At 39.0% G+C, this 25,332-nt stretch overlaps 1 protein-coding gene and 1 long non-coding RNA gene across 10 annotated transcripts in view; both read left to right on the forward strand.

The window, feature by feature from the left end:
* NALCN (sodium leak channel, non-selective) overlaps positions 1–25,332 on the forward strand; it is a 247,179-nt gene that overhangs the window by 198,604 nt on the left and 23,243 nt on the right. For 7 of the 9 annotated variants that reach the window (XM_054847101.1, XM_054847106.1, XM_054847120.1 and 4 more), the window contains 12 exons: positions 11,936–12,037; positions 12,472–12,541; positions 13,819–13,910; positions 14,077–14,199; positions 16,507–16,563; positions 16,946–17,066; positions 17,168–17,299; positions 19,073–19,240; positions 20,407–20,511; positions 21,340–21,446; positions 23,280–23,400; positions 23,485–23,583. In XM_054847101.1, the coding sequence (XP_054703076.1) occupies positions 11,936–12,037; positions 12,472–12,541; positions 13,819–13,910; positions 14,077–14,199; positions 16,507–16,563; positions 16,946–17,066; positions 17,168–17,299; positions 19,073–19,240; positions 20,407–20,511; positions 21,340–21,446; positions 23,280–23,400; positions 23,485–23,583 (1,297 nt within the window). The remainder of the gene's footprint in view (positions 1–11,935; positions 12,038–12,471; positions 12,542–13,818; positions 13,911–14,076; positions 14,200–16,506; positions 16,564–16,945; positions 17,067–17,167; positions 17,300–19,072; positions 19,241–20,406; positions 20,512–21,339; positions 21,447–23,279; positions 23,401–23,484; positions 23,584–25,332) is intronic. The other 2 variants (XM_054847129.1, XM_054847111.1) reach the window with 2 other exon arrangements.
* On the forward strand, positions 6–10,985 carry LOC129214895 (uncharacterized). Its single transcript, XR_008579842.1, has 4 exons — positions 6–8,384; positions 8,479–8,541; positions 8,643–8,731; positions 10,740–10,985. It is a non-coding gene; the product is annotated as an uncharacterized LOC129214895 (long non-coding RNA).

Consider the following 25,332-nt stretch of genomic DNA (forward strand, 5'->3'; position numbering starts at 1 on the left):
TCAGCAGTGATTTGATATTGTTTTGACTGTCATCTGATTTCTCATAACCTTGTTTTTCATGAATGTTACTGTGTGTATAATATTTATGATAGTGTATCCTTTTGTAGTACATCTATTGCCTTCATTATCAAAGATAAATTGCTCTTTTCTCTGGATATATTATACGCTTGAGCAGCAACAAGAGAGAGATCGTTCTTCAGTATATATTTGAATTCTGTGTCATGCGGAAAGATCATTTTTCAGCTCTTTTCACATCTTCCTTCTAAATTAATCAAAAAATGTCTCTTCATAAGCGGTGTTACTTTGCCTAAAGAATTCCAGCCTAGTTCTTGCATATATATGCATGTAAACATTCACAGGGGTTGTACACCAGAAAGCATAGACTACAGGTAATCATATTCCAAGTAGGAAATGTACAAGGAAGAAGACTTCAGAACTGTGACTTCTGAAGAAGGTTTTCCTGAAGGTTTTAATAACGATCACTCATTTCGGTACTCCATATCAAGTAAGTACTCAGCACCGTAAGTAAGGAATATGCTCCTAAGTCTCCAAGACCCATGTCTAAAGTTGTCATATGGGCATCACCATGCTGCAGCTTTTTATGCCGCTATTTGTTTTACATTAGAATGACTATCACTGATATAAGGTGCATTAGCAATGCCAACAATTTATAGATCATTCTTTTTTTATACTGACATTCTGACCAAAGCAGGTGCATCTCCAGGTAAGCAAGCAGTGTACACAGGAATAACTGATCTGAGAAGTACGGTTGTGGGATTAGATTAAGTATGGCAGTGGTTTATGAGGCGCAGTGCACTGGTAATTCAGTGTGATTTCTGAATTGTGAAGTTTCTTGAAAAGTGCCTAGTAATTACATGCAATGTGAGAAATATTACACTTTTTAATACTCTATAAGAATACAGCACAGGGAGAACTGTAGAAAATAATGCACAACTTTATCTGTCTTTAAACCTATGGTAATGAAAACATGAACAATTAGTCATTCAACTGAATGCTCTTTGTCAAAATATTATTGAGAAATCTAAGTACAAGACTTTAAGTATTCTAACAAAACTTAGGGGTCTATTTGTAAGCATTTCTTTCAGCTGTGTGAGCATACCTTGATTTTACAGGCATTACTGTTATGGATAGATGAATAGAAGTCTCTCTGTCCTAATCAAAAACCTTTAAAAATATGCTTTGAGGTACACTGTCATGAAGCCTATTTCAGTGAAACATTTGTCATGAAATTCTATGTTATATTACAACTGTGAAATGTTATTGACACCTCTGGGGTTACACAAGTGTCAGTTTGTTTGGCATATTTCTTATACTATACCACAGAGGGAACATGTAGACAAAGAGAATACGCTGCTGTTTTATATTTTAAAAAAATGTAAAAACCTGTGACATCTGTAGGGGCTACATTCTTTCTTACACAGAAGAAAAAATTATGTTCTGCAAATTGAAATTCAGAATTCTGATTGATTCTTCCATCAACACAGATCTTTCTCCTTTTCAGGAGAGGTCTGAAGCAGAGTGGGAGGAGAATTCAAGCAAACTGTTGTTTGGACTTCACTAAATTCTCAGACAAAATCAGAATTCAGTCCTTCCAGTTTCAATCCTGCTGATTTCCATTTGGTCCTTCAGAGCATGTCTTCCACCAAAGTTTTGAATCTTGGAGGACTTCTCATCTATTCACCTCTGAATTCCTCTGAAGAAAAGTTTCAGGGGCAGAAGAAGAAAGTTTTCATTTCCTAATCTATTAATTTATTTTCATTAATCTATTTAATCTGTTAATTTAATCCACATTTACTGTGCTTTCCCATCTAATTCCTTGGTCAGCAGCGATGAACTTTTGAGGAACAGAGAAAAGGAGGGAGCTTCTGTCAAGTAAGAAAAATGTGGGACGATATGTCCTCTAGTGCTTTCTCAGGATGCTTGCAAGTCATTTACAAAGAGGCAGTCTTATTCTCCTCCTGAGAAAAAGGACCAAATACTGTTTATTGTTGCTTGTCATTGCCTCAAAATTGTTAAATAAGCTCTGAACTGTGACATCTCCAATGCATAAGAAAATTGTGTTCATGGTATATCTGGTGGGCATGCTGATAGAGAGCATTCCCAGGGATGGGCCTGCTGGTCCTGAGCACTGCCAGTGGTTCAGTGCTGATGCAGGGGAGTTTTACAAACAGAGAAAGAAGTGATAAGAAAGGATAAAATTTACAGCTGAAACTTTTGATTCAGTTTAAGGAACACAGGAAAACTCAAACTCACAAGACATAAGAGATTCTTATTTTTACTTTAGTTGTAAATGCTGTCTGCTCCTTAATAAAGGTAGCTGAGTCTCAGCTATTCAGAGTATTTGACAAAAGAAGAAATGGCGTTTATGCCAAGAACAATAAGAGATAACTCAGGATGTCCCTTCTGAAGGTTCCTTACAGCATCTTTTTAATTTTTGTCTACCTGAATTAAGGAGCATTTATCTGAAGCAATGCCTTTAAACAGTAAAGCTGCCCCTGGGCAACTTCAACTTGATCAAATTGCTGTACTGAAAAGAGAATTTTAAGTCTATTCTAGCTTAAGTTCACCTCTTACCTTTCCCCCCCTACTTTTTAAACCTTGTCACATTATATTTTAATCAAATTCTGAATGTTTCAACATAACCAGCTGCGTAGAAGGAATATGCATTACACACAGGTACCTTTATGTCTCTTGCACATCTTCCTCTATCCAGACCTTATTTTTTCCTTTATATACTGAACTGCACCTTGACGTCTTCTTTGCCAAGAGGAGGAAGAAGGGCATAAATAGCCCTCGACCACCCAGAGAGGCAGTTCACACATTCAGGCCTAGGTGTCTCACCTGCTCATCTAATGATACATTGTGCAGCAAAATGGAGGTCTCAGGTCTCTTTGTTTTCCTGCAACTTTCTTACTGCACTCCAGGGCAACTATTTTCTGAAGATCCTTGCTTGGAAGCCAACCTTTACCTTGACCCCTTGAGGTCTTGGTGCAGTTAGTCCTGAGAACAGAGTCAAGGATGTAGATGTAGCAACTACTTCCCTGGGTACTTTGACTCTGACCAGTGATTTGCAGAGCACGGAGAGGCTTAACTCTTCACATAAATCCATTCTGAGGTGGGGAGTTCAGCCTTCCAAGGAAAATGAAACAAGATAAAAGTGAGTTACAGACAGCTAGAACAACTTTTTCAAAACACAATCACATTTAGTAGTGCCTCTGAATTACAAACAAACAGCTCCATTTCTTTCTGAAAATTGTGAGGCATTTCCCTCAGCAGCAATAACCACTTCTAGCAAATTTAATTCCTGCTGCATATCTTCAGTGTTTCCCACTTTTGTCTCACTCTGTCTTGCTGTGAGCGCTACTTTTGTCTAAAAGCAAGTTTTGTGCCTGCGGTTCTTCTGACCCTCGTTCCTTGTGGGATCATTATCTAAGAATGGGTGTCCAGTCCTTTATTAGTCCCGCTGGCTTTCTGAGGTAGAGAGGGTGGAGATGGTCTGGTCGAAATGTTCTTTATAAAGCAGTCCGTTCTCTCCAGTGCCAAGGATAAGTTGTAAACAGCACAGAATGGTGGGGAAACTGAGCAAATTAAAAGTAGTCTCATGTAGTCCAAAATATAGTCAAAGTATCAGTAGTGCAGAACCTGATTCTGGTGTCTATTAAACCATGCTTTACAGAAGGCCTGAGGTTGGAAGTGACCTCTAGAGGTCACCTGGTCCAACCCCCCTGCTTAAGCAGGGCCATCCAGAACCAGTTGCCCAGGACCATGTCCAGGAAGCTTTTGAATATCTCCAAGGATGGAGACTCCACAACCGCTCTGGGCAACCTGCACCAGTGCTCAGTCACCCTCACATAAGGGTTTATGCCCTTATTTTATAAAATACAAGGAAAGACTTAAAAGTTCTCTGGTCTGTTGATGAAAAAATAAAACTCACTAAAATCACAAAAAATCATTATATTAGAAAATATATATTGTGACAGTATGGGAAACTAACATTTTTTAAATAGGCAGCTTTTTATTTGTTTATTTGCTTTTCATTACAGTTATTGCTATAGTCAAACTGTAAACTGATGCTAGGGGTATACAATAGGATTTTCACTGTTCTAGTCAAGATTCGTTTGATGTGTTTACTGGGCTTGAGGGAATAACATAGCTCATGCTTAAGTGGAACTTTCAGTTTCATAAACAGCTAATTGAGTGAAGTGCATTTATCATACGTTTGAAACTGAGACTGCCATGAGTGCATCTTGGGGGAAAAAAAAAGAATTGCTTGAATTAAGTATCCAGTTCTACTAATTTGCTAATATGCTAGAAGATAATTCAGACTGTGTTTATACATGTATTTCTGCAAAATATAATGATTTTTTTTCTGAATATTAGAATGAGCAAGAAATGAGCTTCTCTGTGCTTCTAGGAAAGTTATAAAGTTAATCTCTGAATAAATTCTCTCTGGACACTAATGCAATAGTATAATACACCACCTCTTATACAAGAATGAGCAAACATTTTCATTAGTTTGTTTATCACAGGAACACAGACATATTGGTCAGAAGGGAACTTCGGAAGCCATGTTGTCCAACTGCCCATTTCAAGTAGGACTGTCGCTAACCCTGGATCAGATCAGCTTTTTTGCATCTTTCACCTGCTCTGGTTCCAGCACAGCATTACCCTGCCTTTGAGAGAGGGATTTCCTGATGCCCAGTCTGAACCCTCCAAGCCACTGTTTCTGGCTGTTGCTCACTGTTCTGTCATCTCACAGTAACCAGAGTTGAGCTCCATGCTTTAACCTCCTCTTCTCCAAAGTAAACAAGCCCAGCACTCTCAAGTCTCCCTGGACGTCACATGTTGTAGGCCACTGACTGTTTGTACCTGCTCCCTTGTTTCATCATCCCTTATGAAGTACCCAAAAGTGTGTCCCAGGTGCAGCCTCTCCAGCTCTGAGTAGAGTAGTGATAATAACTTCTCTCGATCAAGTGGCTACATTCCTCCTTAATATAGTAGTCAGTTTGCCTTATTGATGGCAGGAACACCTTCATCCAGTTATCAGCCAGGTAACTCCATCCCATCAAAACCCAGTGCACAATGTAACTCCCAGATCCTTTTCCTCAGTCAGCCATTCCACAGCCTGCAGTGATGCATGAAGCTGTTCTGCACCAGGTGTGAAACTTTGCACATTTCCTTGTCCAGCTTCCTGAAGCTTCTGCTGACTCAGTCCTCAAGTTTATCAGGGTCCTTCTGGTTTAATGCTCTACTATTCAGTGTGTCAAACTGCTTTTTGTTTGTCCACATAGCCAGTCATTTCATCTTGATGATGGTGACAGTAGGGTTGAATGTTCATGGGAAAGAGTCAGGGTAAAGGCCAGCAAGGCAGATATCATAGTGGGAGTCTCTTACAGACCACCCAGCCAGGATGAAGAGGCAGTCCACCTTGGACTTCCAGAGGGCAGACTTTGGACTGTTTAGGGGACTGGTTGGCAGAGTCCTTTGGGAGGCAGTCCTGAAGGGCAAAGGAGTCCAGGAAGGCTGGACATTCTTCAAGAAGGAAATCTTAAAGGTGCAGGACCAGGCCATCCCCACGTGCTGGAAGACGAGCCGGCAGGGAAGAAGACCAGCCTGGCTGAACAGAGAGTTTTGGCTGGAACTCAGGGTTAAAAAGGAGAGTTTGTGGCCTTTGGAAGAAGGGGCAGGCAACTCAGGAGGACTACAAGCATGTCGTGAGGTTATGCAGGGAGAAAATTAGAAGGGCCAAAGCCCAGCTAGAACTTAATCTGGCTACCTCCATAAAAGACAATAAAAATGTTTCTACAAATACATTAGCAACAAAAGGAGGGCTAAGGAGAATCTCCATCCTTTATTGAATGCATGGGGAAACACAGTGACAAAGGATGAGGAAAAGGCTGAGGTACTTAATGCCTCCTTTGCCTCAGTCTTTAATAGCAAGACCAGCTGTTCTCTGGGTACCCAGCCCCCTGAGGTGGAAGACAGGGACAGGGAGCAGAATGAAGCCCTCGTAATCCAAGGGGAAATGGTTAACAACCTGCTACACCACTTAGATACACACAAGTCTATGGGGCCAGATGGGATCCACCCAAGGGTACTGAGGGAGCTGGCAGAAGTGCTCACCAAGCCTCTTTCCATCATTTATCAGCAGTCCTGGCTAACCAGGGAGGTGCCAGTTGACTGGAGGTTAGCCAATGTGACACCCATCTACAAGAAGGGCCAGAAGGAAGATGTGGGGAACTACAGGCCTGTCAGTCTGGCCTTGGTGCCAGGGAAGGTTATGAAGCAGATCATCTTGAGTGCCATCACCTGGCATGTACAGGGCAACCAGGTGATCAGGCCCAGTCAGCATGGGTGTATGAAAGGCAGGTCCTGCTTGACTAACCTCATCTTCTATGACAAGGTGACTCGCTTAGTGAATAAGGGAAAGGCTGCGGATGATGCCTACCTGGACTTTAATAAAGCCTTTGACACCATTTCCCACAGCATTCTCCTGGAGAAACTGGCTGCTCACGACTTGGATGGGTGTATGCTTTGCTGGGTAAAAAGCTGGCTGGATGGCCTTGCCCAAAGAGTTGTGGTGAATGGAGTTAAATCCAGTTGGCAGCTGGTCACAAGTGGTGTTCTCCAGGGCTCTGTACTGGGGCCAGTTCTCCTTAATATCTTTATCAATGATCTGGACGAGGGGATCAAGTGCACCCTCAGTAAGTTTACAGACGACACCAAGTTGTGAGGGAGTGTTGATCTGCTTGAGGGTAGGAAGGCTCTGCAGAGGGATCTGGACAGGCTGGATCAATGGGCTGAGGCCAACTGGATGAGGTTCAACAAGGCTTAGTGCCGGGTCCTGCACTTGGGTCTTAACAACCCCATTCAACACTACAGGCTTGCGGCAGAGTGGCTGGAAAGCTGCCCAGCAGAAAAGGTGAGGCCACACCTCGAGTACTGTGTTCAGTTTTGGACCTCTGACTACAAGACAGATATTGAGATGCTGGAGTGCATCTGCAGAAGAGCAATGAGGCTGATGAAGGGTCTAGAGAGCAAGTCGTATGAGGAGCATCTGAGGGAACTGAGGTTGTTTAGTCTGGAGAAAAGGAGGCTGAGGGGACACCTTATTGCTCTCTACAACTACCTGAAAGGAGGTCATAGCCAGGTGGGTGTTGGTCTCTTCTCCCAAGTAGCAAGTGATAGAATGAGTGGAAATGGCCTCAAGTTGCACTGGGGGAGGTTTAGATTGGATATTAGGAAAAATTTCTTCACTGAAAGGGTTATCAAGCATTGGAACAGGCTTCCCAGGGAAATGGTTGAGTCACCATCTCTGGAGGTATTTTTTAAAAGACGTGTAGATGTGGTACTTAGGGACATGGTTTAGTGGTGGGCTTGGCAGTGTTAGGCTAATGGTTGGACTCAATGATCTTAAAGGTCTTTTCCAACCTAAATGATTCTATGATTCTAGAATTCTATGATCATAGAAGGCATGCCTTTGTTATCCTTTATTAGAAATTTGCCTGCATTGAATAACTGACTTATATTAGTCAGTTCTAAATCATTTACAGGTTTCTTAGTATATATTTTATGTTTTCTCTGTTATGAGTATGATTTCTTTCTTCATAATTATGAGGCTTTGATAACCATGCATTTCTCTGAACAAGTATTACAGTTAAGCTCAGTTGATGATTGTCATCAGGAGCAAAATGCAGACTTAGTCACCACCTTCTTAAATCTCCGCAAGCGTGTGATGTCAGTGGATTTCAGCTGCCTCCTGCAAAGACAAACAGAAATAAATACTGGAATGCACATGTCTGTTGGTAAGAAGTTACTCTGTTTTGTGGGTTTTGTGCCAAGTGACCACCATTATATACATCACTGTAAAGCATTGCTGTGAAGTAGAGTTAGTGAGCTGTGGAGTCTCCAGCACTGCAGGTATGGAAAAGGAAGTTAGACAAGCATCAGCCCAGAATTCACCATGAATCTTAGTTTGTCACATTTAACTATATATTCCAAGTTAGATAGAAGTATAATGAGACCATAGAAAGATTTAGTAAGGATAGAGAGTCATAGTGAAAACAATGCTGAATGAGGCTGATAATTGAGTGCTTTACTGAAGCATACCACACTGCTAAGACTTCAGTGTGAGCACATTTCAGGGAGAACAAGAACAAAAGTACATAGTAATACATGTAGTTGCTGCAGTTACTACATAAGTATTCACTCATTAAAATAATACAGAAAAACAACAACTCAGTGTTAGACTGGAATGCAAGAGGATGAGTAAACACTTGTTGTGGAAAGGATGCCCCCCTAAAAAGTTCAAGCGTGAGCCATATGCATACCCTCTGCAGGAGACCTCAGAATAAGCATTAAAGGTATAGTATTTTGAAGTATTGATCAAAGCATTTAACATTTTACCTTACCTCAAAGAATGTTACTTGAACACTCTGTTCACTACTTATTTTTCAGGGGTTCCAATGCATGAAATAGTTTAAAGGACTTCAAAAGTTTGGACCTCATAATTGTTCTCAGGTAATACATACTATATGGTATCCCAATACCATATTGTTCTGTATGGTCTTCACCTTAGCTTGGCTTTCTGATAACCTACCAAATCACATTTTCTTTTTCAGGATATTTTATTACATTTGTGTTTGTGCTTTTCAAGGCAAATTTGGACCAGTAGTTTGCAGCTGCTGCACTACATTCAGAATTCTGCAGAGTGAGTACAAAGTCCAGAAGCTTGACATGTTTCTTGTCTCTTTTCTTTTGTTTCATAACTTCCTCATTCCTCCACCAGTGAACATGAACCTATCTAGTATTTCATAGAGGTGGTATAGGAAGATGGAAAGGACAATTTTAGCTAAAAAAGGTAATTTTTCCTGCATTGTTCAAAGAAAGGTCAAAAGATTCCAACCAGCTACAGTTAGGTGAAGATGTATCAAGTCAAGAAAACATTTTTTTTACTCCCATTTGCCACATAGGACTAAATTTTTAACACTGTGGCACAGTGATTGTCCCAGGTGTGGATTTCACCTCCAGACTACCAGATCTGCCAGTGAGCTAAGTGATCACCTCTGTCATCTAGTTAACAGAAATCTAGTCAATGCAGGCAGTGGAGCCCAGTGAGATTTTAGCTGACTGGTTTGTCTTTAGATGCCCACTTTATGATTACTTGACTAGCTTCCAAACATCATTAATTAAATTAATTGACCAAGTGTTCAATGAAGTTTTCCACATATGGACATCTAGTAATGTATGAGATGCCAGAGGATGTCCAAAACATCCTCTTGAGGATGGCAGGTAATACATAAATTTGTAGGGGACCCATACCCTGCTGGAGCAGCAGCTGGAAGCAAGGCAGCACACTCCAAGGCATGGCAGGTGGCACTGGCCACCTGCGTACAACCAATTTAATTGAATCCTACATCTCTGCTCATTATGAGGGAAGCCTGGACACATGGCTCACATGTGGGCACTGAGAGTAAGCACATAAGTGTAGGTGTCTACAATAAGAAAACTAATCCTATTGTAGACTTTGAAGTTAGCAACTATGCAATTCCAAAAACTTCCTGGCACCTGCCTTCTTTTTCAAAAGTCCCCAAAGATCTGCAACTCTAGGTGTCTAAACAGCTGAAAAATATCCAGATCCTGAGTCAAAAGGATAACAAAGCATGGCTTTTACTAAGAGTTATACAAGGAAGGTTAAGGCACTAATTCCCATCAAGTGGAGAATGCCGGGAGAGAGGCCGTCAAAAGTAGTCACGGCCTTTTCAGCACAGCGTCTTTTTCTCTGAAAACACAAAAAGTTTCTTTGCAGTAACTTGATAAAAATTTCTGATCTCTGTGCTATACAACTGGCTTTTCATTATTTCTCTGTTAACTTCAGTAGGAGCTGCAGGGCTTGCAGAGTTATTGAAAATGAGGCAAAGGATATAAATTCTAAATATGGATTTAGGAATCTAACTTAGGCAGAGATCATAGATAATACTAACAGTCTTTCTACAGGTCTTACCCTTTATGCATGCCCATTCTGTACAGTATATGGGTAAGTGTATTTTATTATACCATTAATAATCAAATAAGCCATGTTGTTCATTAGTCAGGTAAAGTTTGAGCATTTAATGTTCTCTTTTATTATGGGCACTAAGAGTTTATGTAACTTGATATTCCAGTAACCTGTGTACAAGGACATGAAAAGTTTATGTGCAAGTCACTTTTTGATGTCAAGAAAATAATTTCTAGTTGTTACAAGCAGAGCACAATAATTTATATTTACAGGGAAAAAAAGATAAGTTACCCTCTTTGTCACAGCAAGAAGCCTTTATACAGAAGTCAGACCCCAGAACTTTCTATTGTCTCTGCTGGGAAAAACTGGATTGTCATTTTAATGCAGTTAGGTGGGATCTATTTTTAGGAAATAACTTTTTTTCCCCCTCAAGAAAATTGCATAGGTATTCAAACAATATCTCTGTTTTTTTCTGACAGTACAATCCTGCATTAATATAATGCTTAAAATCCATTGGTATTAAAATGTTCATGTTTTGGCTAAGATGAGCTGTGTTTTATAAGACACAGTAACTTTCTGAAATGGCATGATGCTTCAGTTCAGCGTAGTGTAACCTAATGCCTTCTATAACAAGCGTAGCACAATATATTTTTCTAGCATGCTAGTATGATTGGCAGTGATGACACTGACAAGCATTCTAAGCTTCTCATTTTTGTTCCAGATCTCACTTTGGATCCCTAGTTGTATCTATGTGTTTAAATCCAAGAGCAGGAGAAACAGCGGAGAAGAGTGAAAAACAAAGTCACAGTGGGGAAAGAACATGCGTGGAACACCGTTTGCCGTCAAGCATGATCATCCAACGCCGTCAAGGATAGCATTTATCTAAGCCTTACAGTAGACTGGTGAATAGAGTGGTTACTCCAATAGCATGTAGTTTTTTTCATGTTTAAAAAAAAATGGAGATTCAGTTCATTAAAAAGTATGAAATATTACCAGCTGGGTCTTGTGTTTCTCTGAATGATTGCATAACACAAAATGAGCAACAAGTTTTGCACTGTGTAAACTTTAAATTGCAGCATTCCTGGAAAGTTAAAATATTTTTCCAATGTTGAAATTCATTTCTCAGCCATTGGAGGATTTGTGTGAGCTCTTTTAGTGGAAACCTCTCTTTTTCTTAAGCAAATCCATTTCATTGTAGCCATCAAAATAAAGATACGCATGTTTTGTTTATCTGTAGCACACTTACTAATGAACACATACTCATTTCTACCAAAATGTGTAAAATGTGTTTGCCAAAATTTAGCAAAAGCAAAATGAAACAAATGAGCCAACAAGTGAAAAACCACACACAACAAAATGCTGCAAGTTCAATATATTCCCAAAGAGCAGACGTTTCATGTCAGCAACGTGCAGCTTTTCATTTCAAATCATATATGGTCCGAGTTATGCAGAAGAACATTCCAAGATATGCTGTAACTCTTGAACACGTACATAAATATTTTGCCATATACAGCTCTGAAAGGGAGCTGCCCTAAAATGACAGCTGTACTTGTACTCTTCCCTTCTTTATTTCTGAGAAGCTGGTTTTACTGATCATTAGTGCATTGCTTGACCCTTTTCACGCTTAGTGAAGTCTTGAGGGACCATAAATTCTACAGCAAACTGAAAAAAAAAATCAAAGATGGCCCTTGCTAAGGCAGGGAGAAGCTTCATCAGATGACCGGTTATGTTGCAGAGTGGGGACCATTGCCTTGGAAATATGTTTTCATGGAAAGTCCATTTTTGTTTTATTGTTATTGTCTGTTAACCTGGGCACTTGCTTCCCAGAAAGCCAAGCTGACTTGTCTGAACGCACTACCTCAGAAATTATCATTTATACTGAAAACTCTGTGTCATCATCATTGTATTTCTTTGTAGAGCCTGCACTAGACAACGCATGCTGAGTGGATCCTTTGAGGGGCAGCCTGCAAAGGAAAGGTCAATACTTAGTGTCCAGCATCATATACGACAAGAACGCAGGTAAAAATGGACAGAAAGGATGGTTTAAAAATATTCTTAAAATAAAGGTGATGGAAAGAATTAAATTTGAGCAATACCTAACGTGTGAAAAACTGAAATTACTTGTACAAAGAACTGAATTCTACATTCTTCATTGTAACCATAATGAAATTCATTGTACTGTATAAATGGAAAAAATGCCTTTTTATTTCAAATGTCATTTCCTTCACTGACTACAAAGCTATCAATTTAAAGATCAGAAGGAAAGAAATTAGCTTATGTTAGACCGGATTGAAAACAATTGAAGAACAGATAAGCTTCTGATGTTAGCGAGAGAAAAATGATAAGAATTTGAGATATTGGGTGGCTGGAGAGCAGTGCTTTGTAATGGCCATCCTATAAAGGTCAAAATTTCATCTTGAGATGTATCGTTAAATTGATTATGATTGTTTCAGGTCACTGAGACATGGTTCCAACAGCCAGCGAATCAGCAGAGGAAAATCTCTTGAAACGTTGACTCAAGATGTAAGTCCTCATAGAAATGATGGTTTCAATTTGAGAATATAAGAAATAAGAATGTCTACTATATAATAAATGCTTGTGTAAGACTAATGTCTATCTATGATCTTGTTTACAATTTAACTTTTGAAATCTTGATATCGTAAAACAAGTACTGTAATTGTATTAGAATTATCCTCAAAATAATTGACATGGTTATTTCAGTGATAGACTGGCTGGTTTTGCAACACTTGCTGAGATAGATTCACTGAATCCGTAGATGCTACGTTAGGAAGACAACAATTGCTACCCAGGACACCTCAAAAAGCCTCACTCTGGAGTTACGCGAATCACTCAGGCTGGCAAAACAGCAATTCAGAATTTCCAGTGGAAGTTTACCAATATTTTTCAAACACGAGAACTGTCAGACAAAAGGACAAAGACTAAAAGGGAGAATAGTAATCGTGGATTTCACTGTGCTATAGTTTCATGCAGTTAAGAGCATTTTCACTTCTGCAAATTCATAATGATATTTTGTGGATCTCTGTGTCTATGAAAATTCAAGGGGCAATATTAGTCCCTCCATTTCCAAACTATGATAGTCATTTTCTAGATGTGCTTCATACTTAAAAACAGCTGCATAAGAAGTAATTTGTAACTTTTTCCATGCTGTGGTAGAAAGAATCTGTAGGTTACTAGACTTTTAAAGCAAATATGGCTTTGCTTGTGTCCAATAGTAAGGGTAACACCCAGCATTACCCCTCCAGGAGTGTTCCAAAGACTCGCTTAAATCTGAATAGTAATACTGATTGTACCCTCCACTGGATGAGCTCAGGCAACCGTTCTCCCTCCCTCTCCCCTCTCCCTGCACTCCGCGGTCACTAACTGTGTGTTCTGCACAACTTGCTGCCTGGCAGCACATGCAGCAGGCTCGAGAAGCCAAAAGGGTGTCTAAAGCCTTTTCTTTCCCAGTCTTCACCCTTAGGAACTTTGACGGCATTCATTCCAGTTCAGAGAGATTGGCTGAGCTTACAGGACCTTTGGTTTTAAAGTTAAAAGTTGCGTTGGACGGGACTTCACGCATGAAATTAAAACTGAAATTAACCTTGATGAAAATAAGCAGCCTTGTGCTGTAGATGGAAAATACTGCACAATATCTTGACTGACTTGATGTGCGGTGCATTTGGAAATAAAGATTTTTCATCTGAAACTTTCTATCTAAAATACTGTATCTGGCTTTCATCTGAAACATTACAAAACAACAACCCACAGACCTCATTTAAAAGGAATCATTTTGCTTCTAGCACTCCAACACAGTGAGATACAGAAATGCACAGAGAGAAGACAGTGAGATAAAGATGATCCAAGAAAAAAAAGAACAAGCTGAAATGAAAAGGTACTTAAAAAATCAAAAGTCTGAGTGCACACTTTTCTTTATTAAGTATTCTCTGTATGAAGTAAAAAGTATTGAGAGTCATGATGAAAAAAGAATGAAGTTTAAGAGATATTTTTGCCAGGTATAATGCATATCACTTAATAATTTATGTTTTGTCTTTCAAAAGGAAAGTCCAAGAGGAGGAGCTGCGAGAGAATCATCCATATTTTGATAAACCGCTTTTCATAGTTGGTCGTGAGCACAGATTCAGGAATTTCTGCCGAGTGGTGGTACGAGCTCGCTTTAATGCGTAAGTTTATTCCGTATCAACAGTTGGTTCAGACAAGCGTTTACTTTCATATCCTCAGAAATCTAGGTCTAACTTTAATTTTGAAAGGGAAACTGTGGTCACCACATGAGCTGGCAGTAAGTTGCCTATGGTATAGTCTTGCTGTTGGAGGAAAGAAAGCAATAAAATGCTGAGTAAGGGCCAACATGTTTGAGCAGTCTGCGATGCTGAGATGGGACAAGACTGTGGGGAAACTGCAGGCATGAACTGAGAGGAATGTTTTATAATGTTTTATAACCCCAGTCTTAGACCAGTTTTAGACCTTGGGGAATCAGCTTGCTATTCCTTTCCTGTTCCTCAGAAGGTGGGAAGTCTTTATGCACCAGCGGTTACTCAAAGAATAGAAAAGGGTGAAGAGAAATGAATCCCACTATGCTCACCCACAGGCTCCTTAGCCCATAATTAGAGACCCAGAACGGGATGGGGAGGTGTTCAGCTGTGGGAGATAAAAGGAGAAAAGCTGAGACCAGGTGAAAACCAGGAAGACTCAGTAATTAAACTGTAAGTGTATGCGAGCGTGGCAGATACAGATCTATGTACAAGCAACTTGATAGAAAAATCATCTTATAGCTCTTCTTTTAAACTTCTGCCTATGGCTGGCACCCTAATTTTTGAGGGTTGATGCATGTCACCTTGCCAACAGTCACTGTAAGACAGAAGATAGCTCAAGGCTATGAGCCTGGCACTTGGAAGACCTGGTTTCAGCATCTGCTTTACAATTGATTTTCTCTGTGCCCTTCAACAAATTATTTCCAGGCAGAACAACAGGAAGGTTAGATAGTTTTACAATAGCCATATTTAAGTGTTCTGCCACCTACGTAGAAGCACGTCCTTGAGTTAGATGCCTACTTTTCTATGCAACTGCTAACTTGTTCGCTGGTCCATGAAGCAGTTGCAAATTAAAACAGCAAAACAAAACACACAAACATGCATTTCCATCCACTTGTCAAATACATGTCTGTGCCTCTCAGCATTGTGGAGTGCCTGAGGGTAACAGGATTTTTATATTATCAACAGTTTAATTAAAATGTTTGCAATTAGAAAAGTAAACTGATTTTGTTAAACAGTCATTTTTTCACTTCTTTAAATCCTACCTACGTTATTCATTGTCCCACCCAGCTTGCCAAGTAAGATATGCTAGAGATCTTTTTCAAACTGATAGGATACGTATTCTGTTGTAGTAAAAAAGGCTGAGGAATGCCACTACATACAATGTGGGGAAGAGATACGAGCTTAGGAAGACACAAAAATCAGTGGGTTCAGGCGAAGGCACCAAAACCAGTTTATTCTGTATACTGATTGGTGTAAGTTGGGTGAACTTGGCCTGTGGAAGATGTCTCCTGTTCTCTTTGTGTGCATCTTGCGTTCTTGTAATTTATAACCATGAAATACCTTCTGGTGGTAATGCTTCAAGTTAGGTCAGTCCATTTTTCACTTTAAGCTCAGCAAGGAAGTGATGGCAAATTCACATCCCAATGGCTGCAGCCTTCATATGGGATATAAGATACCTCAGTGCGGATCCTGTCTCAGCATGATTTGCTACAAGGATTTGAAAGATAGGTAAAAAGCGTCCCTAACCACTGGAGCAGGGGAGGCTTCTTGGATAGGATTCTTGTAGTTTCTCCTGCTGAAGCCATTCTGCTTTGCATAAAAAGCCTAAGTAATTGCTGGAGCAAGAACTTAACTTGTGTCACCTATTACTTACAGAGTGATTCTCACTCTCTCTTGGCTGCCTCATGGGTGTTTGGATATGGTAGGTGAAGCACAGCAATTTCCTAGGAAAATTCAGATATGGAGAATCTAGAAATATTCATCAGAAAATGATTGAAGAAGTAATAAAAAAAAATAGGGCTTGTGGAAGAATTTTTTTGCGTCAGCTGAGGATATGGTCCAAGAGGTTTTGAAGTAAAAAGAAGGAACTCCAGAGGAAGCACTTTGGAACATGAAATTCAGTATCAGGTTATCCGCCCCCCTGTCCGCAAGCAAAATACAAAATTAAGTCCTTGCTTACAAAGCAAGACCCCAAAAACTAGCAGTTTAAAGAATCATTAGAGGAATTACGAATAGACCATGAATTAAAGTGATACTAGATGCGTTGATAATATGACTCAAATTAAATGAAACTTATACAGACATATAAAATTAAGCCAAGATAAAATGTAGCCTTGATTTTGGATATAAATTACTTTGAGGTGATGGATGCATGGTATAATTATAATGCTGACTAAAATAAAATGTAAATGACTGTATCTTTTCTTCTTTTTATAGTTCTAAAACAGATCCTGTTACTGGAGCTGTGAAAAATACCAAATACCATCAGCTTTAGTAAGCACTGCAAAAGTAACTTTGCTTGGTCACATAAGCCTGCAGTTTCAGTGTGTGAGCGCACACATGCGTGTATGGGTATATGTGTGCATGCACATCTGTATTTCTTTTTTTTTTTTATCCAAAAAAGGTTTTTCTTTCCATGGAGTTGTTTGGGGAGGAGGATGAATAGGAAGAGAATCTTTTTTTATCAGACTCGTCTTCTTCACTTGCATGTAACTTCCCTAGTTTTACTACGCATTTCTGAAATACTGAAATCTTTGACACTCCTCAGCTTAATTTATTTTTCATAGGAAAGCACTTAACTGTGGTGTAGACACAGCACGAGTGACACAGCGTTCTGGGTATTTCTATAATGGTTATCCTTATGTATTGTTTGCAGCGACCTGCTGGGTTTGGTTACTTACCTGGACTGGGTCATGATCATCGTTACTATATGCTCCTGCATTTCCATGATGTTCGAATCCCCCTTTAGAAGAGTTATGCATGCTCCAACACTCCAGGTACTGTCACGGAATCATTTTACGTTTAGTGAAGCACAGTCACCTTGGTTTTCTCCACTGCCTGTTCCTAAATTATGACTGTTCTCTGCTTTAATTTTCAGATTGCTGAATATGTTTTTGTAATATTCATGAGCATTGAGCTTAATCTGAAGATTATGGCAGATGGCTTATTTTTTACACCAACAGCTGTCATTAGGGACTTTGGAGGAGTTATGGACATATTTATATATCTTGTAAGTTTTTATGTTTATGGGAGGTTTCTGTAGTGTTCTTAATTTTGATATCTTTGGATATATAAATGCTTGGTAATGTTAAAAAGTTTGGCTTTGCAAATGCAGTAGTGTAATTTGTGTACGAACACCACTGCTTTTATGTGCAGTTCTGTCAGGTATGTGTACAAATACTTGTTTAGACATCTAAAATACACTGACATGTGATAAGTACCTTGCAATTTAGTGTAGGGCCAGTGTATGGCCCCCTTTAATTGTTTATTTGCTGATATGTTTAAAGTATGAGACCTGATTCCAAAGTAAACTAGAAATCTTTGACCTTGCTTCAGCATTTATATGCAGGAGAATCTTTATTTTATCTATTTCTTAGCCATTCATTGCTTCCTTCCCTCTTGACCATTCTCCTACTTTACAGAAGGTGTTTGAAAAGCCTCTACCATTTGACATACGGGCAGATCCTTGTTGCTGGTGTTGCTATAGCAGAAAGAAAGCAAAGCAGCGTCTTTCTATAGTCCATACCTATCAGTAGTGGTTCTCAGGAAAAAATTGTTCTACTGTTTTCTTTGTCCCCCAGAAATTTCTTCCATTCCATTCAAACACAAGAGAAGGGGGTCCGTTTCCTTTTCACGTGTGACAATAAACACCACAGAATGTGTCAAAACCAGTGCTCAGTATAATGCAGTAAGAAATACTTTCTAACTGAAGAAATTACTAAGCAAAATGGCTTTGATGGATTTAGATTAAATCTGTCAGAGATTAATCTGCCAGACAGATGTGCTGCATAAAATTTGTCACGATCAATTTGTATCAAAGATTCCAATGTTAGCATAAATAAAAATATGCATACTTATACGAAAATCCTACTGGAGTACGCATAATCAGTATGTGCACTAGTTTCTTGAAATCCCTCTGAATCCCTCTGCTCGTCTGAAGGAAAATTTAAGTGCTGTAGCTTGGATATTCCAAATGTGCCTTTGGTGGTCTTAAAAGAACATGAAAGAAAGTTGGAAGCACTGGCAAATCTTTTTGTTTTGGTGGGGTGACTGTCTTTTATCACTGTTGTTTTTAACAAATCATATTATGTTATAAATCATATTGGTGATATCAGCTTGATCCTCCATTTTATGTGCACTTACCTCTTTGTAACACTCTCACCTCTGTCCCCCTGTTACAAATACTTTTAAAAAATAAGAAGTAATTAACAGACTTTATAATCAATAACCATCTGTCAGAGATTGTTCAGGCTACAAGACACAACTGTGCTGTTTGAAAACACTTTTGAATGCATAATATTCATGTGATAAAACCGCACGGTGACAAAACTACTTATGCATGTAACAAAGTGATGGGAAAAACTGGTGAGGGAACTGTTAACAGATTTTCCAGGTGCGGGTATCTCAGTTTCAGGATAGAATCTCTGTTTGAAATGAGAAGTGGGGAGAGAGATGATGCTGCCTGCTCCAAGAATATAGTTCATGTCCCTGCTCTGAATCAGCCAATTTGATTTCTTCTTTTGGAACTGTTCCATCTGCTGAAAAGAGTAAAATAGGTTTTAAGTCAAAGGGGAAGACAGAGGCTGAAGCTGATGCCCATTAGTTAGGATAATCAGCCAGGGCACAGGAGATCCAAGTCCTTTTTCTAAATTAGGCTTTTCTTGCCTTAATCTTCCCTTTAATTTTAAAGAAAGAGAAGCATGTATTGATCTTCTGTGTCTGTGTCAAGTAAGACATTGTAAGCCTAATTCTTTTTTGGTTTTTCCTGCCCTGTCTCCTCAAGGTGAGTTTGATATTCCTGTGCTGGATGCCTCAGAACGTCCCTGCCAAATCCGGAGCTCAGCTCTTAATGGTACTCCGCTGCCTCCGACCTCTTCGAATTTTCAAACTGGTCCCTCAGATGAGGAAAGTGGTGCGAGAGCTGTTCAGTGGCTTTAAGGAAATCTTTTTGGTATGTGCCAGTTATTTTGTTCTTGATAAAAAGAAGATATGGAGGAGTAGTAAGATACCATTTTGCTGTAATGTTTATGTTTTCTAATCTTTTCTCTGTTGTTGTCTGCTTACTTTTCATTGTAGTTACCACTGCAGATGACTACAGAACAAGTTAAAATCTAGGAATATAAGTAACTCATTTACATTTATACTGAATAAAGCTTCTGTAATAATTCTTTTAGAAATTATATTATTAATTCGGCATATATTTGGCCATAATTACATAGGAAGACTACTGAAATAAAATCTACCCCTTATTCACAGTTCTGTTTGGGGAAGGAAGATAAGAATTAGGGAATGTCAGGTCTGCAAGAACAAAAGTAAACCTGGTTTCTGAGCTGAAGGTCTCTACCTCCAAGTTTTTTGAGAGGCAACCAGACAATACAGTTGTTCATCACAGATCTGGATCTCATGTCGTTGTTATTATTATGATCATGATCAGGCACTTATAGTAATAATAACAATAATGGCCTCTATGATTGCTTGATCAGAATCTAATCTATTGTCTTGGGACCCTATGTGATATTTGTCAGCCTAAACAATAGACATTTTGTTCCTCAACAGATGCTGTATTAGGTCAGGTTGTTATAAAAAGCTAAGCTATAAAATATTTGCAGACAGTAATAAAGCAAGGACAAAAAGTATAAAGCTAGTTAGCATTTCATAGATACTGTATTCTATTAAAGATATTTACATCATAGTTTGCTCATGCATATCTTTATTGTAGCTATTCTGGAATTAAATATCTAACAATGGCTTACTCAGATTAATTAGTAAAGCCTGATTCAGCAAAACAGAAGCAGCACGTGTTTAAGTACTTGACGAGTTCTCTTTAAAGTGAATGGCAATTTTTATACATACAGAATTTAGCAAGGTGGTACACTGAGTGCAAGAAATCTTTGATCCTTACCTGCAAGTCTTAGATACTATGTTAATAATAACAATAATAATAATAATACAGCACCTGGTTACTGGATGGGAACCTAAAGTAACATGTCTGTCATGAAAGCCATATCCTCAGGTTTATGCAACAAAACAATCCTCCCTGAAGTTCGTGGAAGGATCTGACCCCCTTTTTCAAGTCTGCAGGAGGAGAGCTTGACAAATCTAACTTCATCTTCACAGGTTTCTATTCTTTTGCTCACATTAATGCTTGTTTTCGCAAGCTTTGGAGTGCAGCTATTTGCTGGAAAACTGGCTAAATGCAATGATCCGCACATCATCTCTAGGGTAAGAACTGCTTTTCTGCTTCAAAATAATGGCATGCTGTGCCATTTCTGCCTGCTGGGGAAAGCGAGTGGGACAATCAGAGCCATCACGTGAGAGATGGAGATCTTGGGCACTTTCTTGTTTGGAAGCAGGGTGATGGAGGGAAAGGTGATAAAGGAGTGAATGAATGAGGGGAAGGCTGGATTTTCATGTAAAATAGTAAAGCAAGCCCAGATATTGGGAACTGTCTGAAAAAGTTGTCAAATTCATGCCATATTATCTGCAAAGGACTGGACATCACATGGAATTAACCATGAAAGATGACACCTTTACATTCCTAGCTCAGCAGCTAAAAACCAGGTTAGGCTGCTAGAGGTCAAAAGCACGGGGAATGCTCTGTAGGTTACATGGAGAAAGTTAACTGTTTCTTACTCCATTTGGAGAAATACCATCATCAGCTAAAGAGAGCAATGATCTTTAGGAAAGAAGTGGAAGGCTAGATGGGGCTTTGAGCAACCTGGTCTAGTGGAGGGTGTCCCTGCCCATGGCAGGGGGGTTGGAACTAGATGGGCTTTAAGATCCCTTCCAACCCAAACCATTCTATGATAGATAGTCTTGGAAAACGAAAAGCACTCTTAGTCCTGGAAGGAGAAGGGGTTTTTGAATCCTTCCTAAGGTGCATTTTTCATTTGGGTAAAGGTCCATGACTATTAATCCTAGACCTGTAAATAAGCCTTCATTTCTGTTTACATTACTTCCCCATCATGGCAAGTGTACTGTCTGTACTGACATTTTGGCATCTCTCACAGGCCGTTATTTAATCTCAGGCTGTGGTTTATTTCACTATAGGAAGATTGTCATGGCATCTTCAGAATAAATGTAAGTGTTTCCAAAAATCTCAATTTAAAGTTAAGACCTGGAGAGAAAAAGCCTGGATTTTGGGTGCCACGAGTCTGGTGAGTTGTTACACATTGGCCTGTCTTTCTTGGAAAACTCAGCTGTTGATGTAGAAAATGGCTCAAATCTCCTTGCATTAAACTACTGATGGAGGGGTTTTATTGTAAGTCAAATGATATTAAGGGTAAAAATTCTGGTATATTTAATAAAAAACCAGATATATGAAACTTTTCCAGACTTAACTTGCTGTTCTATTCATAAAGCAGAAAGGAAAAAAATACCTGTAGGTACTGTTCCTAGATAGGAATTAGATGTGATTATTATTACAGTGGGAATTATTGACTTGAACCAAGTTTATCACTTAATTGTTCTTTAGTACCATTATGAAGACATCCTGAGAGCCGTACATCAACAACAGGACCTAATAATAAATAGAAAAAGATGGGAATAAAAAGAAATGGAAATCAACCTGCCTACAGCTGCCCATAAAAAAAAAAAATGAGCAGGTCGTGCCTGAAACCAGCCTTTCTCTTCTATGGCCATCAACCATGCCAGCTAGCAGCTTCTTTCTGTTTCCAATGTAGGGAATCCTTGTGATCTATCTGGTGCAGTAGTACAGTAAAAATTATTCAAGAGCTAATGTTATGTTTATGATTAGTATTCTGATAAAGTTCATTTAATATTTCCCAACACCTGAACAGGCAAAAAATCTCTTTTTAATTGTTTACATTTTTAAGTTGGTTGGCATTTTGCAAAATCAGCTTAACAGCCGCAATTATTTTAATTGACTATGCACATGGATAAAGAATGTACCGGCAGTGGTAGATTCAGAGCCATCCTACACTAATGAAATAATATGCTGTGATTTGAACAGTCAGTGAAACTCTGACATCTGCAGAAGTCTTTGTTTCTGTATGCTTCAGACAAATTCTTCCTCAAGTAAGCAAATTCAGTCCTTTTCAGCTTGATCCAGAAATAAGCAAAAACTGTCTCAATCAGCATAACTGTAAACTTTGGGGAATGTTTTATTATTGCAGAAAAATGTTTTACCGCAAGGACATTTATACCACCTGTTGGTTGTGTCAGGCCAGATTTTCAAGAGCCAAATGTCAGTATAACGACTGCATTTAAAAGAAATATCTACATCTGAGAGATTTCTTTTTCACTGAATGGTTGGATTTTCAGAAGCACCAAACAATAATTCCTCTGGAATACAACTATTTACCTTATAAATTGTTGAAAATTTATTGGGCTCCTTGGATTATCTGTCTCGGATCATAGAGACAGAGCCATAGCCCAAAGAGGATACTTTTAATGTTCAGCTGGAAATATCCTCTTGAATCTCAGCTGATACAAAAGGTGAGAGCATATGGTATAGGAAAGCAAAGATTTGATGTCCTGTCAGTAAGTTTTGCTTTAGACCATCAGTTCCTGACGATAATTAAATAAGGAACAGCATTTTCTAAACGATCTCACTGACTTTGGTGACCGCGCCATTTATGTGGGTTTGAGACTGGTCTCCTTCAGGTAAATTTATTTTAGAATCTATCCAATGCCATCAGATCCATTTTTTCATGGATGCTATATTTTGCTAATTTCATTGACAAAACCACTAAAATGCAGCAACATGTTATAAGCTTTATTACTGTGAATCAGATTCTGAGTAAGAAAATAAAACATACATAGGGATCAAAAAATATGCCGTACATACTTATTGCCATTGCTATCGTTTTCTTATTCTTGAGACAGAACTTTGAATGATGTATTTCTGAGGTTTTCACACCAACTTTGCAAGGTATTTAAATATTAGGTAGACTATGAAGAATCAAGGTAACAAATGGAAACGACAACTTTATTGCTGAAGTTACACCTATTTGTGTACTGCATTTCAGGGCAAATCCTCGGAATTTTAATTTTGACAATGTGGGGAACGCAATGCTGGCACTATTTGAAGTTCTTTCATTAAAAGGCTGGGTGGAAGTCAGAGATGTTATTATTCATCGTGTTGGGCCGGTAAGGAAACACATCAGAGTCTTTGAATTCTACAACAGATACTTTGATTTATTTTAACTGTTAATCTTATTTTTGTCTATTCAGATCCATGGAATCTACATTCATGTTTTTGTATTCCTTGGCTGCATGATTGGACTGACCCTTTTCGTTGGAGTTGTCATTGCTAATTTCAATGAAAACAAGGTACCGAGTGAAGTGGTTTATTGTGTGTAGAACTGGCTCTGTAAGAAACCTGAAACTGATATTACAATGTCTGCGTTAACTGGTAAGACTGCCTTTAACACTGCCCTACCAATCGTACATTCTGCAAGCCTGCAAGTATGGCTTCAGATAGATCTGATCCGTATTTGCTACAAAACTCAAGCCTGGGATGACAGCAATCATCTATCACACACTCTTTCATCACACATGCCTGAGTTTATTTACAATGCAAACATGTTGCCAGATGGAGACTGAACCTAAAGCACAATGTGTATACAGATGCTCCGCATTCTGCTGTTTTAGTTTCGTGTAGGCATACATGCGGTGGCAGGTAAAAAGACATGTTATGCTTGTACATGTTATAACTAAGGGGTCTTATGAGAGCCCTGCAATTGCAGTATTTCAGATCCAAAGTAAAGCTGCATGGCTTTTTCCTGGCAAACAGCACAGTACATTGTAAAATTTATTGTCTATCAATCAAACAAAAAAGTAGCTAGTGTTCTAGGAGGAAAACTGCAGTTCACAGGGGCTTTTCGAATTACCCTGAAAAGTAGAAAAACCTGCCCCCAGGTGAATTGTTACAGAGCAGCTCGTGTCTACGCTTGCTAAAGATAGCATCCTCTGGCTGGGACTGCCACATACACACTGCACCACCCTTAATCTGCCTTTTTCCTGAGCTTCTTCTGGTGCCCCTCTGGCACCAAGACATTATAATTATTAATTTTTTTCATCTTTCATTTCAAAGTCCAAAAATAATGAGATGTCTATGCTGCAGCTAGCGAGAGTGATATTTTTATCACTCATAGCACTGGAGGGAAGGGATGAGTGTGCACTCTGGGTCTTGGAGACACAAGACAACCCAGTGTGCTAGTGCTGGAGACAAACTGGGTGCTGGCCGTGACCCTATTATGACCTTGACCCGAACTCTGTAGCAAACACAACTGTTGAGTTTGCCCTTCAAGGAAACCACTTGACTCCTTCTGGAAGGGAGCTGAGCAGCACTCTACTGTGTGTCCAATGTGGGCAAGCAAGGCATTGTGAAATGAAGTCAAGCAGATTGCAACGCAAATAAATAGCCTAAAACCTCTGCTGTGCGAAGGTATTTTTATGTTTGCAGGACCCCAGTGTAATTTTGGTGAGATGAAGTGCAGTCATTCCTGTTAAAATACATCTGTTCTAAAGAACAAGGAGCAATGTGCTATTCATTTATTTTCTTATTCAATAAATTTTGACTAGTGAATTAACAGAGCTGAAATTTCTCCAGGATGAGAATTCCACTGGATTTTTATAGATGCTTTTGCCCCTTCCTGTTCAGCTGTGTAATATCACTTTTCCTTCAAATGTGTCAGCCTTACACTGATGAATACAAAATATTTTTCAGCAAGTCTTGAAAAAAAAAAGCCCTAAGTCATTTTATTTAAATTACAGGTAATTAAAATATTATTTGAAATGTTAAAACTATTATAATGTCTTTCTTCCGTAGCTATGATGTATTTAGCTATGTATGTTTCTGTCATGTACATCATGAAACTCTATTGAGATGTTAGCTGAGCATTTCTATCATATAAATTGTTTCTACATCCCCCTTTACACTTTCTACACAGGTCAGTTTTCTCAAAAACCCATTCATAGGCACAAATATCACATTACAGAGTTCATTCTTAAATAGTTTTTGATCACGGCTGATGAAACATCTTTCCTTTACCCTGTTGAGGTGTGGCGCGTGTGGTG

This window comes from Grus americana, chromosome 1, assembly GCF_028858705.1.
Source record: "Grus americana isolate bGruAme1 chromosome 1, bGruAme1.mat, whole genome shotgun sequence".
Taxonomy (NCBI): Eukaryota; Metazoa; Chordata; class Aves; order Gruiformes; family Gruidae; genus Grus; species Grus americana.